The 19102-nt window shown below is 33.8% G+C and overlaps 2 protein-coding genes across 3 annotated transcripts in view; one reads left to right on the top strand and one right to left on the bottom strand.

Annotated features, from left to right (window-relative positions):
- LOC110030594 (novel plant SNARE 12-like) overlaps positions 1–8051 on the top strand; it is a 35929-nt gene extending 27878 nt beyond the window's left edge. Inside the window, exon 10 of one of the 2 annotated variants that reach the window (XM_020733373.1) lies at positions 7660–8051. In XM_020733373.1, coding sequence (XP_020589032.1) covers positions 7660–7776 — 117 coding nt within the window. In that variant the 3' untranslated portion in view covers positions 7777–8051. The remainder of the gene's footprint in view (positions 1–7659) is intronic. The other variant, XM_020733374.1, reaches the window with a different exon arrangement.
- A 5532-nt stretch (positions 8052–13583) lies between these two features.
- Positions 13584–17488, bottom strand: LOC110030612 (glucan endo-1,3-beta-glucosidase 2-like). The gene is made up of 4 exons (XM_020733407.1): positions 17235–17488; positions 14804–16189; positions 14444–14474; positions 13584–13999 (listed from the first exon to the last, which is right to left on the bottom strand). The coding sequence occupies exons 1-4, from the start codon at positions 17305–17307 to the stop codon at positions 13648–13650; spliced, it is 1842 nt and encodes a 613-aa protein (XP_020589066.1). The 5' UTR covers positions 17308–17488; the 3' UTR covers positions 13584–13647.
- Positions 17489–19102: the final 1614 nt, after the last annotated feature.

Genomic DNA, 19102 nt, shown 5'->3' with positions numbered 1-19102 from the left:
GTATGGGACAACGACGGCTCACTATAGGGCTGGGGAGCGGGTGGGCAACAACGAGAAGGGTGGAAGGATAGATAAATATCTCGACGAGGTCGAGGTACAGTCGGAGCACCACCCAGACCCGTGGAGACGATCACCACCTCGGACAAGGGACAACCGAAGCACTGCTCCGACGTCAGCTACAACCCACAAAGGGAAAAATACCAAGCCGAAAACCTAAATTTAGATATAAAAAACAACACCCCTAAATTTTAGCACATCATTGTATATTTATAATGGCGCTGAGACGTTATTTTAGATAATATTTAAAATAAGGATGAAGAATCAAATCAAGATTTCATATTAGGAAAGAGGAATAAAATATTCAGAAATTCTGATTTAGAAATTCAGTTTAGGAAATGGATTATAATGGAAATTTAAATTTTGAAAAGAGGTACAAAAATATTTAGAAATTTTAATTTGGAAAGACTTTTATTAGGAAGTTGCTAAGAAGGAAAGAGAGGAAGGGGAGAGAAGTGAAAGAGAGGAGCGGCAGCCCCCTCCCTTTGAGGACCAGTCAGTCCTTCATCGGCCCCGCGTTAGTCTCACGGGTTTGGGGGAGCTTCGATGTCATAGGTTGAAGCTTCCGTGTTGTTGTTAGCCACCCTTGGATCCCACTGGCTACTGCATCGTCTGCCAAAGCATTTGAGGAGCTCTTCCCACTTGCGAGCATACCTCTCTATCGATTCGTGTTGGTTTATCATAATTTGAGTCGGAGGTATTACACCACATTGGTTCTCTTGAGCCAAATTCAAACAAATAAATTTCTTATATGCTTCTCAGCTATGGAAAGTTAGGCCTCAGTGAGGTTGATTTGCAAGAGTTTGGTTGATGGGTGATTTTTATTATCATCCTGGTCTTCCCTCTAACTCTTGAAGTTTTGGAGAACTGGCATCTTCTGTTGTGTTCCAATAACAAGTGTCTTACACTGGCCTTTCGTCTCACACTGGTGGTATGGGTTGGAAGTGTGGCCGCCTGTGATGCTATCAATTGGTTGTTATTAAGACCATCCACTTAACTTTTAAATTTTGACATCTTCTGGTCTGCATGATTTTTATGCTCAATAAAAAGTTCTCCATCTTCTAGGAGAGCAGGAACCACAATTTCATTAAAATTTGCATGTTTCTTTTGATCATATTGAGGAAAGACATTGGATGTATCTACGAACATGGGAGTTCCACGGAGGAGATGAAATTTTTCGTTCAGACTGTTCTTCAGTGTCTGCGGTGTCTTTACCCAACTTTTCAATGAAGCTTTGCTCGGTGAAGTAGATCACTTTCTGGTTGTGCATTCTACTTCAACTTGTTCAAATCCGTGGCACTTGCAACATTTTCTAGCTGTGACAGACTTGCGGATTGGTTTTATTTGATAATAGCAAGGGGGTCACTTGGTGATGCAGTCTCTCCACTTCAGAAGCTAAAGTCTGCAATTTTTGCGGCAATAAGTAGGTAGGAACTAGCGTTGTATTATACGCTTCATCTTCATTTTTTTCCGTTCTTTTCTTCAACCTTTCAGATCACTGTTGAGGGTAACCTCCCACTGAATTTCCTCTTCAATATTTCATTCTGGGTTGGCTCAGGCATTTATCTCCTTGGCGGCATGTTTAACGTTTTGAGATCTGTGGAAGGAAAGAAAATAAGAACAATAAAAGAAGAAAAAAATAAACGAAAGAAAAAAAAAATATTTTGGTGTGGTGGATTGGATAGGGGCGGATGCTAGAAACCCTAGGATAGGACTAGGGTTGTGTTAGCTCCAATACTAAATGATACCAGACTTTACCCAAACCACGATGTAAGACACAATTTTACTAATGACTTAAACAAGGAAAGATAACACACAAATAAAGTCTCGACAAAAAGAGACACAACAAGCTGACGAGGAGGAATTCCTGAGAGATGGTGCTTGATCGGTGGTTGCAGTGAAGACCGAAGAGATGTCGGACGGCTATGGAAGTAGGAAAACAAGCCAACGATTGTCAAGGCGTGGAACCACAACTGAAAGGAGAAGCTAGGGTTGCGGTAGGGAGGGGCCAGAAGATGGTATATTCTGCAGGAAAGCTGCATGAAGACGATGTAATGGTTGCGACCTGCAGGAGAGTTGTAAGGAAGAGATGGAAGAAACAGTTGGAGGTGCGGCCTACAGAGGAGTTGGAGAAAAGGAGACTACAGGTGGTTGAAGGGTTGAGGTGGCTGCGGCCTGCAGGGTAGATGCAGGAAAGGAGAATGCAGGTGGCTGAAGGGTTGCAACAGTCTGATGGAAGAGGAGGGGCGGTGGCCTGCTGGTCGCTGAAGTGTTGTGGCAGCCTATAGGAAGAGTACGGGGCAGCTGCAGCCTACTGTAAGGCTGGGAGCGGGTGGACAACATCAAGAAGGGTGGAAGGATGGATAAATATCTCAACGGGGTCGAGCTACAGCTGGAGCACCACCTAGACCAATGGAGACGATCACCACCTCGGACGAAGGACAGTAGGAGCACTGCCTTGACGTTAGATACAACCCTCAAGGAGAAAACTATCATGCCTAAAACCTGAATTCATATATAAAAAACAAGACCCTTAACTCTAAGTACATCATTCTATATTTATAGTAAGGCTGAGATTTTATTTTAGATAATATTTAAAATAAGAAAGAAAAATCAAATCAGAATTTCAAATTTTAGAAAGAGGAATAACATTTTCAGAAATTCTGATTTGGTATTCAGTTTAGGAAAGGGATTATAATGAAAATTCAGATTTAGGAAAGAGTAATAAAAATATTCATAAATTCTGATTCAAAAATATTTATGTTAGGAAGGTGCTAAGAAGAAAAGACAGGAAGGGGAGAGAAGCGAAAGGGAGGAACACCCCCCCCCCCCCCTTCTCCCCCTGTGCCACTTTGAGGACGGGTCAATCCTCAATAGCCCCTGCATCACTTTTTCTATTATCCACAGTGATATTTGAGAACCTTCAAAAGTAAGAATCCTAAATGGGGCTAGATGGTTTATCTCAGTTATTGACGATCACTTTCGAACCAGTTGGGTATTCCTAATAAATGAGAAATCTAAAATAACTCAAATCTTTCAAAACTTTCTTGACATTATTCAAACTCAATTTCAATGCAAAATTTAGATCCTCAAAATTGATAATGCAAATAAATGTCTCAACTCTAATTTTGGATCATCCTTTTCATAAAATGAAATCATCTATGCGAGTTCATGTGTTGATACCCCATAACAAAATGAGATAACTGAGAGAAAGTAAAGACATCTTCTTAAGGCATCCCGCTTTATTATGATTTTCCATCAAGTTTCTAAATATTTTTGGATGCAGTCCTTACTGCAACATACCTTGTGAATGGTTAGTCAGGTACTAAATTTCAAAACAGTACTTGATGTCTTAATGGATACATATCCTCGCATCAGAGCTTTCTCTTTTTCTATACCACTTGAAATTTTTGGGTGTGTATATTTTGTATACTTTCATTCTCCAAATCGCATAAAATTGGACCCTAAATTTATCAAGTGTAGTTTTTTTAGGCATGCCTTCAACAAAAAAAAAAAAAAAGCTATAATTGCCACTCAAATTTTACTAGAAAATACTACAACTTCACATTTTTAAAAATCAACCATGCATCCTAAATGTGATGTTAGGGGAAGAGTGCAAATAAACATTAATTTTGGGATGCACTTAATAACACCTACATTACCTCACGACCTATCTTTCTTCCTCTTAGTCCTTCTATCTCCCAAGCTATCATGCACACACACTTCTAATTAAGTCGTGCAATGCTGGGCACGTATTGGATACGGACATGGCTTTAACACTTGTTGGATTCGGCATAGAAGTGCCTTATTTAAATAATATTAAAAAAGGGATAACACACAGAACAAACACAAGACTCACAGGACACAACAACAACACAACAAAGTCTTAATCCCACTAGGTGGAGTCGGCTACATGAATCATTTTTCTCTATTGCGTCCAATTTAGTGTCATATTTTCATTTAGTTCTAATAAATTAAAATTATTTTTACACAGTAAGCCCAAGTTTTCCTAGGTCTACCTTTTTCCTAGGTCTACCTCCTGCCTTTTTTAACATAATTTGAATCTAAAACATCTACTCTTCTAATCGGATCATCAGATGGTTGACGCTTAATGTGACTAAGACATCTAAGACGACTTTCTCTAATTTTGTCCATCACAGGACACAATGTCCTAAATTAATGAATTAAAAATTTTTGAAAAATGTTTTTATGACTAATAAAAAAAATTATATTTATGTAAAATTTAAGAAAGATTTAAATACACATCAATCAATTTTTATGTTACATATCCAACACATAAATTTTAATTTTTACATATATATTACCTTACATATATATATGAAAATATGTATTTCAAAATTTAAAATTGAAAATAGTGATATATTGGATGTGCTAAGAAAGATTTGGGTGGCATAAAGGAAAAATCAAAATTTAGGCATTAGATATGTAAATACATAAGAATTCAGTGTCAAAGAAGTCAATGATCATTTTATTTTTTAAATGATGAATTGATTAAGAGGACTTAAATCTTGATAGAATACAAAATAATATATGATTAATTTTATACATTTTGATTATTTTTAAATACAATTTGATTTTTTAAAAATAATATATATATATATAATATATTATTTTAACTAAAACATGAAACAAAAGTGATGTCAAATAAGCCCTTAATTTTTAGAAGTTAATGTTATTAAATTTCTTATTTTCTCATTTAACTTTTATATATATTTTAATAATTTTTATTATAATTGTGTGTATAATAGGTATTTGTGTCCTATTTTTTCAAAAATAGTTGTACCTGTGTCATGTCGTGTCGTTTCTATGTCTGTGCAACATAGCTCCCAAATACCACTGCATGAAAATATCCGGCTTAAAAATGCCCAATCCACCCAACTTTAAATTCATGATAAAGAATTTCGTGTGTACACGAGAAGGAAGGAAAATCAGGAGTATGTGGAAGACAACTTATAAAAGATAGAACTGTTCCAGCCAAAAATCAAGTCTACACTCACCTGAAATTTTAAGTGAGGAGAAATCTAGAACTCATGAGTTATCTTCTTACTCTTCTGGTGTTGATGGCTAGGAAATCTCTACTAAATATCCAATTCAGGAGTAAGTGGTTTATGTGAAGCTATCCTCACATTATAAAGTTTTTGTATTTAACTTTGATAGCGTGCATATCCCTAAACACATTCATGAAGCTCTTAAAATTTTAGAATGGAGGAAAGTAATTGAATATGTTATTCAAGCACTAAGCATAATTGACACATGAACTTTTACTAAGCTTCCTCGGGATAAGAAACCAACTTGATGCGAATGGGTATTCAATATCAAGTGCAATGTTTATGATGATATTGAGAGATATAAAACGAGAATGGTTGCAAATGGTTCCACTTAAGCCTATGAGATTGACTATCAGGAGACTTTTGCACTGGTTGTCAAACTGAACACAATCACATTTCTCCTCTCAGCAACAACAGTTAACAAGAGGTGGAGGCTGCATCAACTTCACTTTAAAAAATGTCTTCCTGAATGGGTATCTTGAAGAAGTGTGCATGAAGATACCACCAGGACTTGGGAATGATTACAACAAACACTTAGTATGCAAACTCAAAAAGGCACTCTATGGTCTTAAGTAATCTCTAAGTGCATGGTTTGAAAGGTTTGTTAAAACTATGAGATCTAATGGATACTCTCAAAGTCAAGTTGATCGTACAATTTTCATCAAATGCACTCAGAAAAGTAAGATTGTTGCGATAATAGTATGTGGATGACGTGATTCTACTTATTGATGATGATGAAATGAAAATTCTTAAAATCAAATAAGTGCTTACTATTGAGTTTGAAATCAATGACCTAGGAATCATGAGATATTTCTTAGGTATGATGGAGGTAGCAAGTTTCAAAAAGGGCATTGCTATGTCATAGAGGAAATACATCCTAGATTTGTTAAAGGAAACATGAATAATTGGATGCAAACCTGTCGATACTCTTGGATCCGAACAAGAAGTCTGATAGGGGAGAAGAAATGAAAATATCAAAGATTGATAGGAAAACTCATCCATCTATCACATAATATGTCAGATATTGCATACGCTGTCAGTTGAGCTAACATATGAATAACCTAAATGAAGAGCATTCAGAGTGGTGTACAGGATCCTAAGATTTCTCGAGAAGGCTCGTATTTATGGATTATTGTTTTGAGAGAACCAGAAACAAAGAGGTAGACGTCTGCTCTGATGTAAATTAGGCTACATAACTCACTGGCAGAATGTCAACTACAGGTTATTGCTCATATGTATTAGAAAAACTGGTTGCATGGAGGAGTAAAAAGCAAGTTGTCTCTAGAAGCAGTGCAGAATCAGAGCATAGAGCACTGACCTTAGAAATTTGTGAAGGGATTTGGATTCAAGAATTGTTAAGGGAATTGCTGTGTTCCTCTAATAAGCCTATACAAATGTTTTTTGAAGGTCAAGCTGCTATCAGTATTGCCAAAGAATCTTATGCATCACGACAAGACCAAACATATTTAAATTGATATTGCACTTTATCTGAAAAAAAAAGTAAACGTTGGAATTATACAGCTAAATTATATCCTGACACACTAATAAGTTGATGATGTCTTCAGCAAAACACTTTCATTAAGCAACTTCTAAGAGTTTAATACCAAGCTTATCCTCTACAACATCTACGGCCCTGCTTGAGGGGAGAGGATCGGCCTCCCTATTAATTGGAGATAATTTGGAAAACTCTTTGATTAGTTTTATTCTCTTCATATTTATGTTCGTAATTATTTTCTTTCCATGTTTAGGCTAGATATATTTAGTAAGATTGTAATTTAAGGGGACCAGTTTACCGATTTATGTAACCTTATGGTTGAAGATTGAATAATAAGAATTAAGAATTGCCTCTCAAGTTTTTCTTCACCGTCCTGACTTGGGGGCTCGTTTGGTTGCTTGTAAAATGAAAAGTTGTTTTATAAAATGATGATTATATTATCACTTATTTTGTGCGTGAAAAATTAAATCCAAGAGAATTCATAAGGCTTTTGAAGTTTGAAATCGATGCTAGACTGTCATTCAACCAAATAACTACTTGAGCAAATTTCTGCATTTAAAGGGAGATTTACATACATACCATGCAATTCTATGTATTTACGTATCTAACACCTAATCCTCAATTTTTACATACATGTTACCTTAACTATGCATGAAAAGTTGTATTTAATTTCTTAAAATTTAAAATAGCTGTAATTTTTATGTGATATGAAAGATTTGGGTGACCTAAATGTAAAAAAGTAAAATTTAGGTGTTAGATATGTAAATACATAGGAATTCGGTGGTATGTATGTGAATGCCCGTTATTTAAAACATGATTCCTTCTTTAAAGCAACCAAATGACCCCTAAATAGAATGGAGATATGTAGCCGTTCTTGTGCTTTAACTCTGATTCTCTGAATCCTCAAAAGTCTGATTTAAATTCCAAAGTTATATCCCTTTCATTTCAGCCACACAACATGCCTTTTAGATATCCTCAGCTTTGTGCATTCAGACAGGTATTCTTATTCTAATCTTCTATACATTCTATATGGTGTAGATTGTAAATCCGCACAATAAGAATATTAGAGATATACCCGGGCTCGCACCGCCAGCACAAACCTCAAGGAAACTTCTGTCAACAATTCCTTCTGAAGGAACCTTTCAATATTTCTAATGGAGATCATTTTCCTGATGCCATTTTCCAGAGTTCCTCACCTCAAGGCTCATCCATGCAGAGATTCAGTTAAGTGGTAATTTTCTCCTTAAATTCTTTAATATATATTCCATCCTCTTAACAATTTAGTGGTTCAGAAAAATACAGAAAAAACTTTCAGTATTATTATGTTTAATATTGATATGCTTCTCTAGCTTGTTTTTCTCTTCATTTGTATATGCTTTAGATCAACCAATGTATTATTATGTGTTTCATTTGTTTGCATCTAGCTGTAATTACTATAGTTTGTTGGACTTTTAGATGATTTTTTTATTCATGAGATGAATGTGATCATATGTGTCTTATGGTCTAGATTTAAGTCGAGATTTATTTAATATTGCTATTTACAAATTTAGCTCCCTCTTTCATTCATTTTTCAAATTCTCGCTCAAATATCAAACTTCATGATTAACCGCAACCCACATTTTTTTTTTTCATTTTTATCAAATTCTCAATGCTTTAATCGCGGCACGTGTAAATACATTGGTTCGATAGTTCAAAATTATCATATGGATGCTAGATTTTGTATATAGCAATATTCTGGGTGCTATCCATGTAATTCTCCCAAGTTTAAAATATGAACATGTTCGAGATATAATTGAATGTTAAAAAATGTGTTTCATATCAGAGGATTAAAGCATTGAGTTTCATATCCTCTGGTCTTGCAACCTTCTCCTTTGAAAGTAGAATAATAAACAAACCTATTTTATGGTTTTCTTCCCAAAGAAGTCATTATTTATCTTTGTACCCATGGAAGATGAAATGTATCCCACAAATATGAATTACCTGTAATTACACAAACACCAAATGGTCTCTAACTTTCATAGATTGTCTCATCAATAAGAAAAAAATATTCCATCAGGATACCAGACTCAAAATTTGCGTCTGGAGTCCGATGAACATATGTCACGTGGAAAGTACCCACTAGACTTCAGACGCAAATGTGTCCGATGTCCTGGTGAAATAATCTCTCCACGAATAAAATCTCTCACAAAAGCACACCTAACAATGCATCATCTAGTGATTCAACAAAAAAAATTTATTCTTCTAAGGACAACTAAAATTGAATGTGTATCCGGTAAGCAATGCATCGTCTAGGATATTGAATGTGTATCGGCTAACTATAGTCTCCTCGACCAGATCTAAAAGGAATAAGATTCTTTTCGCATTCTAAATTCAATATTAATGTCGACGGCGTAAGATGTCAACTGAGAAGCTCAACGTCGAGCAATTATTTCTTCCTTCTTTTTCGTTAACATAACGTGTGCATGCTCAAATATGGTAATGAGATTTTTCTATCTCTATTTTCTCGTTGGGATAAATACATATAGATCACCTCGCAATATTGATATTTATAAATTAATCATCCAGTTCATTTTTTTGAACAACCTAACCAATTTGTTTATGCCTGTCACGATCAAATGAAAAATGTGGGATGGGGCTTTACCATGAATTTGATATTAGAGTCAAAATCTGAAAAATGGATGAAAGAGGGTAGGTTTAATTTGAAAATAACAAGTTTAAGGTGGTCTATATGTAATTGTCCATTTATCATTTTGTCCTCTTTTTGGAGTATAAATCAAACAATCTTTGTGCTTGCATCATAGTTTTGCACTAATTGGTTGAAGTGTGTTCCTCTTTTTTTTCTTTCTCAAGGGAAATTTACATACTTAGGACACAATTGTTATGTATTTACACATCAAGCTTCTAAACTTTCATATTTAGATTTATAACACTCAAGTTCTATAAACTCATGTATAAAAAAATGTGTATTTCACTTTTTTTTTTTAAAAAAAAGTACTAGTGATATTTTTAATATGATATCAAATATTTGCGTGTTATGTACTTAAATATGAAAGATTAGCGGTTATATATGTAAATACATAGGATTTATGTGGTATTTCTCTGATAAATATTTTTTTGATCATCTCCATTGTGAAATATCACCTTTAGGGAGGTATTTGGCTGCCTTTTGGATTTAAGTTAAATAGGATTTACTAAATTCAAATTTGTGTTTGGTATTATTTAGGGCTAAATACAGTTAAGTTCCTAACAAATGTTTGGCATTTGTTTCTTGAGATTTAACAAATGAAGGAAGTCATTTTCTTAAGTTCACTCCGAGTTCGGATTTAATAATTTTGGGATTAACGTCATGCCAAAGAAATTTTTAGATTTAGCTCACAACGGGATTTAAATGCTCTGAATTCGTGTTTGGCGGACTTACGTTAAATTCATGCGTAGAATTTGCCTGTAAATAGCGTATTAAACCGCCTTAGAGTTAGGGATGTAAAAATGGATCGTTGTTCGTGAACAGTTCGTGTTCGACTCATTAAGAAGCTCGTGTTCGTCCCCTTAATTTCTTTCGATAAGTTAACGAGCCAACACGAACTAAAACACGAACTAAGATGTGTTTGTTCGTGTTCAGCTCGTTTTGGCTCGAAATACTACTCATCAAGTCTATATATATATATGTATAAAGTAGTAATTTAATTGACTACAAGACTACAAAGATTAATAATCAATTAAAATTATTAATTAGAAAATTGAATAAATATATACTAAATTTTATTTAAATGAATATTTTAATATAAATAATAAAGTTTAAATCTCGCTCTTACCTCTAACATTTTATGGCTGTGTGAATAGGATTATCAAAACAACTTATTGTGCATGAACAGTTCGTGTTCGACTCGCTAAGCAAACGAGCCGAACAAGAACACACTTTTTAAGCTCGAAATATAAACGAGCGGAACCCGAGCTGAGCATGGCTCGCTCGTGTTCGGCTCGTTTACACCCCTACTTACAGTTCAATAACGCATCGAGGAATATGATGATTTATTAATCAAGTAAAGGTCATTAAAAGTAGAAATATGATGGAGATATGCTAAAGAAAACAAAATTTTTTATCATCATCATGGATTATCTAATTTCAACCAAACTTGTTTCAATTGTTATGTTTTGCTAGGTTAAATTGTACAAAAACACTTGATGATGATGGTATTGATGATGATGATGATGATGATGATAGAACTCATGATTAAAAATTAGTTAGACCAACATTTTGGGAGGGCTCATAAATAAACAGATTCACCAACTCAACAGTTCATACAAAATGATTTATTTTAATGGTATTTTTACATAATATATTTTTAAAATATTGAATATAATATTTTAATAATTCAAATTTTAAATTTATATTTTAATCACTCAAAATTATCACTCAACGCCGTCGCTCGTAGGTAAAAAACGGTCTTTGTAATTAAAAAAATAATAAAAATATTATATTTAAAGTTTAGGGTGGTTAAAATGTTATATACTTTTGAGTAATTGATACGTAAAAATCCCTATTTGAATTGACAATGGAGCCAAATTAAATATTTTTAAAATTTTTAAATTAATATTTATAGCGAAAATGAATATATGATGATGTAGAGTGTAGACATTTGTTAGACATTGACTCACTAACCTAATACGAATTAGCTAACGGGACAAGTTTCAAGCTTTTTATATGAAAGCTTTAAAAACGTGTTAGGTCGTTTTTCTCATATAGACCCATTAACCAACTCATTAACCAACCAATCACATGGTTGAGTTAGGTTTCAAGCTTATTATGTTAAAAGTTTCCAAATAAGTTAGCTAAAATTAAATACGCGAGTATTTTAATGAAAATCTAAACGACATGCGTCCTCAAAAAATTATTTTAATCATGCACGAATATCAGCATATTTTGAACATATTCAAATTTAAGATCATCCGGGGTCTTGATTCCAGCAAGCTTGTAGTCAAATTGGCCATCTCGGCAAGGAGGTGAAACCAATGAAGTCAAAATTGGTTTGGTTTGAGTCCTATCTAGACAATACAAAGTCGTTTAATCGCAATTGGAGGATTTGAATGGATTATTGAATGGACAAATGGATTCCAAATTTGGCTCTTGTCGAGATGAATCTAACGAGCTCAAGTTCACTCAATTTTGACATTATTAAAACACTTGAACGCTCATAGAATACGATTCGATCAAAGAGATCACTTTGGGCCTCCCGATCGAGTGATCTAACACTAGCATGCTATCACAAACAGTTTCAAACTCAAGCCTAAAAGTGCCAGAACATTAAAAATTAATAATAATATGATACCCCTAAATTCTTATCTATTTACATATCTAACAGCACAATCCTAAATTTACATATTTGCCACTTTACCCTATTCATGAAAAGACTCACTTTTTAAAAATAAAAATAGGGATATTTTTTAGGTGATATAAAAGATTTGGGTGGTACAAATGTAAAAAGTAAAAGTTTAGGTGTTAGATATGTAAATACATAGGTTAAACCCTAAATTTGAAAAAAAAGAAAAAATAAAAGAAAGATGTAAAGGTATGAATTAAATGCTTTGATTATTATATTATTTTTACAAATGGCTTTCAATAAATGATGAAACATTCATTTGTAATGAATGACAAAAGCTTACCCTCTGCATTGAAGCATTGCTTTAAAATCATTTTAATGCACTAATCTTAAAGAGTTATTGCATTGGTCAATCATTAAGCTAAGGCTCTCCATTAAGGTCTTAATTATCATTACAAAATGAAGGCTAATCATTATGAGCTTGCGTACAACTAGAAAGTGACTACTCAGACCATCACAAGCTTAGATGGCTCTAGATGCACCCATCAGCAGGAGAGCTATTTTTGACGACCGAAGCTAAAGAATACGAGCATCATTGACAGTTGACCGAACACGATAACAACTATCATAGGAGGGTCGAGCATCAGAGGCTGAGTGTTGGATGCCGAGCGCGAAAGGTCGAGTGTCAATGACCGAGAACACGTCCATAAGTATGCTCAATTGCTTGAAAGGCAGGCACATTCTCTGTCTGAACCTCTCCATCTAACTCTCTTTATCCCCCTAGTCAAGTCCTTCCTCTCTCTCTCTCTCTCTCTCTCTCTCTCTCTCTCTCTATTTATGCTCTATTTCTTAGATATGATTCAAACATAAATCTAGCTCGACTACTTCATTAAAGTTTGCTCACACTATAACAAAATATGGCTCAAGCTCATCAAATATCAAGCATGAATTAATGGAATTGATTAAAGCTTGCATACACCATACAAACTAAAAAAAATGATATTTCAGGTTAATTTATTTAACTAGGGTATTTTTATTTTTATTTATTACCAAAAAAATAATTAAGTAAAAAAGACTTCATTAATTATATAGTCATGTATTTAATAAATCATATTTTGGGTAAATTCACCTTAGCTTAAAAACATACATTTTCAAAAAGAATATTATACATCCATTTTATAAAAATCTTCATGTTATGATAGAAATAAAAAAAATTCATTTATTTATATAATTAATAAGTTTCTCATATCAGTTGGTCGAGCATCTACTTGTCAGTTGTAAGTCTCCTCTGGTATGGGTTTGATTCCCTCCGAGTAGGGTGAGGTGCTCGAATTATAGACGCATTAAGGATGATCGAGACTCGTATCATAGCCTTTGGTCATTCCTTAATATATATTTATATATATATATATATATATATATACTAAAAAGGAGCTCATCTACCTATCTATTCTTTTGCATCCAAATCATTACTTGTATGATATCATGATTTATAATTATGCACTTACATAAAACATTACTTGTATGATATCATGATGCATAATTATCTGCTTACATATGGCTTTTCCTCCTTTTTAAAAGTAGAAATCAGACACAGCTACAAATCGAGAAATTTTCTGAAACACAATCCTTATATTTACACCAGAAATCTAGTTCACTAAAGATCTGCAAAACTACACTTCAGAAAATTATTTATTAGATTCAGCACCTACCAGATGTTACCAGTTGAAACAAGAACAAAGATTGGGAGCACACAGCAAAGTACAAGAGAGATTGTGCCACACCTTATGCTGCTACTTGGGATATCAGACCCATAATCTGTGTTTGAGCTTGAGCCCCCAAAGGAATTGTTGTTGTTCAGCACTGTTGGTCCCGAAGAACCTGAACCTGAGACTGAACCCAAACCAGAACCGGAACCGGAACCCGAGCCCGAGCCTGTGCTCGAAGCAGGATTGAAAACCGAAGCGGGGTTCGAACCAGAAGTGGGATTGAAGCCGTAGACGGGATTCAGACCGGTCGAAGGATATAAACCAGTTGTAGGATTGTAATTAGAAGTAGAACTGCATGGTAGAGGAAAAAGTATCAAGCCACATTGAAAAATGAATAAGCTTTTAGGGGCATTTACATACATACAGCCCAATTTCTATGTATTGACATATCTAACACTTAAACTTTACTTTTTTACATTTATACTGCTAGAATCTGTCGTATCATATCAAAAATATCACTATTTTAAACTTTCAAATGTGAAATACACTTTTTCTTTTTATGCATAGGTAAAGTGGCATATATATATATATATATATACATATATATATATATATATATATTATATGTGTGTGTGTGTGTGTGTGTGTGTGTGTGTGTGTGTGTGTGTGTGTGTGTGTGTGTGTGTGTGTGTTGTGTGTGTTGTGTAAAAATTGAAGTACAAAAAAGTTGTTTTCATGAAGAATAGAAGATTCAGAATGTGTAGGCATTGGAAGGCATAAGAATGTTACTCTTACCTTGATGATGGATAAATGCAAGTTGCTGTGCCTGAAACAATTCATAAAGGTGTGAAATTAAGTTCTGAAACGCATAAAAAGAAGAGGAATTTACAAACATACCACCCAATTCTTATGTATTTACATATCTAACACCTAAACTTCGCTTCTTACATTCATATACTATCCAAATCTTTTATATCACATAAGAAATACCACTATTAAAAAAGTGAAATACACCTTCTCATATAAAGGTAAGGCAGCATGAATGTAAAAATTGAAGTTTACCTGTTAGATATCTAAATACATAAGAATTGATGTTATATATTTAAATCTTCCTACAAACAACAAAAAAGCTGCAAATTTTCTAGTTTTTCTTACTTGGATTGACAGTGACAATAATAGCAGTTCCACTGAAATCGCAGCTTGACGGAACCGGATTCCGTTGATAATAATTATTGAAAGCGTATGATGCATGAGCTTGAAGTGTGTTTGGATTGTAGCAGCTCCCAATCTCTTGTATTGCTGAGCAATCAGCCCCTCCCATCCCACAAGCATAATCTAAAGCAGCCTGGAGATCAAAATCTGGCAAACCTGGCTTCGCCACACACCAAGTTTGTCCCGAACCGGTCGGCGATACTGTAACCGTTCCGGGATTAGCGACCGGAGTGTTGAATGGCGGCGCCATCGAAGGAATCATCGTAGGATTCGTCACAGGAGTCGTAGTGGGGTTTGTCACAGGCATTGTTGGAGGAGAGAATATGGGATTCGTCGAAGGAATGGTTATTGGGAGGTCAGTAGGATTTGTGGGGTTTGTGATGGGGGTTGAATATGGATTTATTGAAGGGACTGTGATTGGAGAAGTGAGGGGATTCATTGAGGGGTATGTGGGAAGAACCGTGGAAGGGTTGTTGGAAGGGACGGTGATAATGGTCGGAATTGGTGTAGGAAATGTCGATGGAACTGTGATGGGCATCGTTGTAGGATTCGTCGTGTAAGTGGCGTGAATTTTTTCTTTGATTGGTCGGCTCACTTCGCCAAGAAGTTCTCGGTGGAAAGATTGGAAGGAAGGGATATGAATGCAAAAACCATGAATCCTATCCTTGAGTTTAGGATAGATTTCTAAAAATGCTGGTATTTTTTTCATTGATTCGGACATTTGCTTTGGAATAAAGCTCTTCGAGCTCAAAACAAAGGAGATGTCGAGGTTAGGAAGAAGGGAGTAAGTTAAATTTGCAGTTTTAATGAGATGGTGGAAGAAACCATCTCCTAAAGTCAAGTCTGTAAGCACCTCAACAGCAAGAGAAGATTGAGATTCTCTTACAAATTTAACAATGTTTTGCAAATCCTTCTCTGAATTAATAACCAAGTTTTGAAGCACTGGCAAGGAAAACATGGCTGAGATCTTAATGTTCTTATCAAGCTTAGCAGATTTCAGAGCAGATTGGACTGAAAGCAATGTTGGAAAAAGAAGAGGGCTATCTTCACTAAAACTAACAACTATGCTTGTAATGTTCCATTGAAGGAGAACTTCTCGTGCCGACGATTTGTAAACTAATTTGGATTGTAGAAGCCTTTTAGCTTCTTGTGGATCGACCAAAAGATTAATTGACGCCCCGCCGATTGAGAAATATTGTGAGAAGGACAATGGTGCTAAAAGGAGGATTTTTAACTGCATATTAATCTCATGGAAACTTTCTTCATCTCTTATTGGCCATGGGGTAGAGCTCTTTTCGGTTGCTTTGCGAGAGAAACTCACAAAAATACCTAAAAGTTGGAGAACATTTACATATTAAACAATCACATAGCAAACAATTCACAATTTGGATTTAAAGATCCAAAATAAAGTAGCCGTATCCCAAATTTGCTTGAAAACATGTGATTTCGTGTTAAGTTGTGGAGTATAATTTTTACCCCAAGACTTACTTAAGAGTCAAGAAAAAGGAGCATTTACAATCATACAACACAGTTCTCATGCATTTACATATCCAATACCTAAAGAATCATATTTATAAACAAACTATTCAAAGCTTCAACATCACATATCAAAGACAAAAACACATCCATCACCGTCATTTTAAAAATGAAATACATCTTTGCACAAATAAATTTATGACCCCCAGATGTTACAAGTATATATATATATATATATATATATATTTACATACTATGAAGATAAGGAATGGCCAAACTATATATATATATATATATATATATATATCTGTGTGTGTGTGTGTATCTATATTTGTGTGTGTGTACATATATGTCTTTCTAGTTGAATAAATCCTCCGTCCATATGGCCAACCACCGGGTGTCACGTCACTAGCCTATGAGGTGTATAGCGAAGTGGTGGCCAGTGTTTGGCCATCAAGACTTAATATTTTCCCCTAATTCAGCCCTCTCTCTTGCAATTTCATGCATTGTTCTTCTTTGCCATTTTCTATTCTATTTCACTCTCTATGTTTCAATTTGGTTTGCCCTATTTTCTTCAATTTATTTACTTAAAAAAATAAAAAAAATACTAGAATTCCCCGCATCAAATTTACCGTAATAAAACTTAAATCTTTGAACTACCACATCCTTCTTCTATTAGGGTTTGATCAAAATACAAGCAGCATAAAAAGTTCAATTTTACATAGGATTCTAAACATCTTAACCGCCATTGAAAACCAATGCCTGGTTTTGCAACATTTTCATTCCTATCTTGGGCGAATCATAAATAGTTCATTCGATCTGCTTGTCTGCGATCGAAAGAACCCAAAAAAATGAAATATTCACAGTCCTTTGTAGAGATTGAGATCCGAAACCTAACCTGTACTATGAGAGCTGCACAGAAAAGCCAGAAGGGCAAAAATGAAGCTCTTTGCCGCAAAGCTCGAAGCCATTGTAGCAAAGATTGGAATTTGGAAGCAGATTCGAAACGAAATTTTTGCTCAGTTTTATGTGATCTCTGTCCCAAATCGAGTAAGAGACCTCATTGGAGAAGGGTTTAGGGCAAAAAATTGAGAAATGCAGTAGAAAAATGGTCTGAATGGTGGAGAAAAAGAAGAAGCTGATGAGGAAAGTTGATGGGATAAAGCATAAAGCAGCGAGTGACAGTGAAAAGTAGACTGGAAATTATAAAACAAAAAAGTAAAGTTCAAAAGATTAGATTACATAGTAAGGACGAGGGAAGGCAATTTGGCAAAGGATGAATCTTTAAAGGAGGTTTTTTTTTTTACAATTTAATTGCAAACATGCATCATAATTTTTTATGACAAAAGAGTCTCTTTGGAGTTTCTCTAATTAAAAATAATAATTTTAAAATTATGGTAAGAAAATAATTTCTTAGTAAGCTATCTATTAACTATTTTTTTTATAATCGTCACATTTTAATAAATAAATCTAAAAATATCACCAAAAATGCTACATTTCCAACACAAAATTATGAGGGCAATCTAAAATGCAAAACAGACAAAAAAATCATCTCAACCAGATCTACAATTAAAAAAATTAATCTATACCAACAAATTAAGATGACTCTTGTTATTAAATAATTTTATTATTGCCCTTTTATTTATATGTTTTTATTTAGTTTTAAATCTAAATTACAATTTATTCAATATAAAAAAGAAAAAAAAATGAAAAGATAAATTGAGATTTATTTTATTCCTTTAAAAGTTATTTACTTTGTTCCCAAGGGGCTATACGTGGATATTGAACCTTTACATGACAATATTTCTCTTTTTGGTCAACTTATATTTAAAAATATATTACACTACATCTTTTTTTTTAAATATATATATATATATATATATATATGCACAAAGGTATGTATGGTAATGGCCAACATGATTTAGGGATATTTATCTCATAAAGATGTATAATGGTGCAAGAGAATATTAAAAATGCATACATATAGAATGTAGTAAAAAGATAATATCATTTTTAAATATTGTGCTTATGATTATATTTAAAAAAGTGAATTATATGTTTTGAAAATAGTTTTTTTTTTAATCCTATAAATATCTATTTTAGATTTTTTTAAATATATTTACTTATTTATAAGTTAGTAAGGTTAATTGGATTTATTAAATGAATAAAATCCTCTTAAATGTGAGTTGCCTCATAAGTAACTTATTACATGCCCAAGTGACATGATCATAACCATCCAATTTTGATCCAAGGACACGGGGACACTTTGTGATAAAGAGATAGCATATAATCTAAGAAAATAAGGCAAGATGCAAGATGTGAAGGACATGTTTTTTATATTTTATTATTAATAAAAATATATTTTTTTTTCATTAATCTCTTACTAATGACATCACAAAAATAAAGTATGCAAAAATAAAATTTAACTTGTATGATAAAATCACAAGCTTACAAAAATCAAATATCATCATTAGAAATATAATATATTTCAAAAGAATTCCTCCAACAACTAAATTTCAAATATCTTGTCAATTAGTTAAATTAAAATTTAACTTTTATAGCTAGAATAAGTATATATTTATTGCTATTAACATATTAAAAAGTTTAAAAAAAAACTATAAATTATCACTTACTGAATTAGGGGATAGAAGCGTCGGCGCAAGCATCACAAAGTTCAACTTCAGCGTCAGCACAAAGTATTTGGATCAACTCAAAGACTAACACGTTTGAGTCCTGCTCAGGTAGCAACAACGGAGGACTTTAGAG

This window comes from Phalaenopsis equestris, unplaced genomic scaffold, assembly GCF_001263595.1.
Source record: "Phalaenopsis equestris unplaced genomic scaffold, ASM126359v1 Scaffold000741, whole genome shotgun sequence".
Taxonomy (NCBI): domain Eukaryota; kingdom Viridiplantae; phylum Streptophyta; class Magnoliopsida; order Asparagales; family Orchidaceae; genus Phalaenopsis; species Phalaenopsis equestris.
This window is presented reverse-complemented; position numbering and strand designations above follow the sequence as displayed.

Coding starts and splice junctions, on each gene's coding strand:
- LOC110030612 (XM_020733407.1), bottom strand. CDS start 17,307: ATGGCTTCGAGCTTTGCGGCAAAGAGCTTCATTTTTGCCCTTCTGGCT. Junction 16,190..17,234: donor GTGCAGCTCTCATAGTACAG/GTTAGGTTTCGG, acceptor TCCAACTTTTAG/GTATTTTTGTGAGTTTCTCT. Junction 14,475..14,803: donor TATTGTCACTGTCAATCCAA/GTAAGAAAAACT, acceptor GAATTGTTTCAG/GCACAGCAACTTGCATTTAT.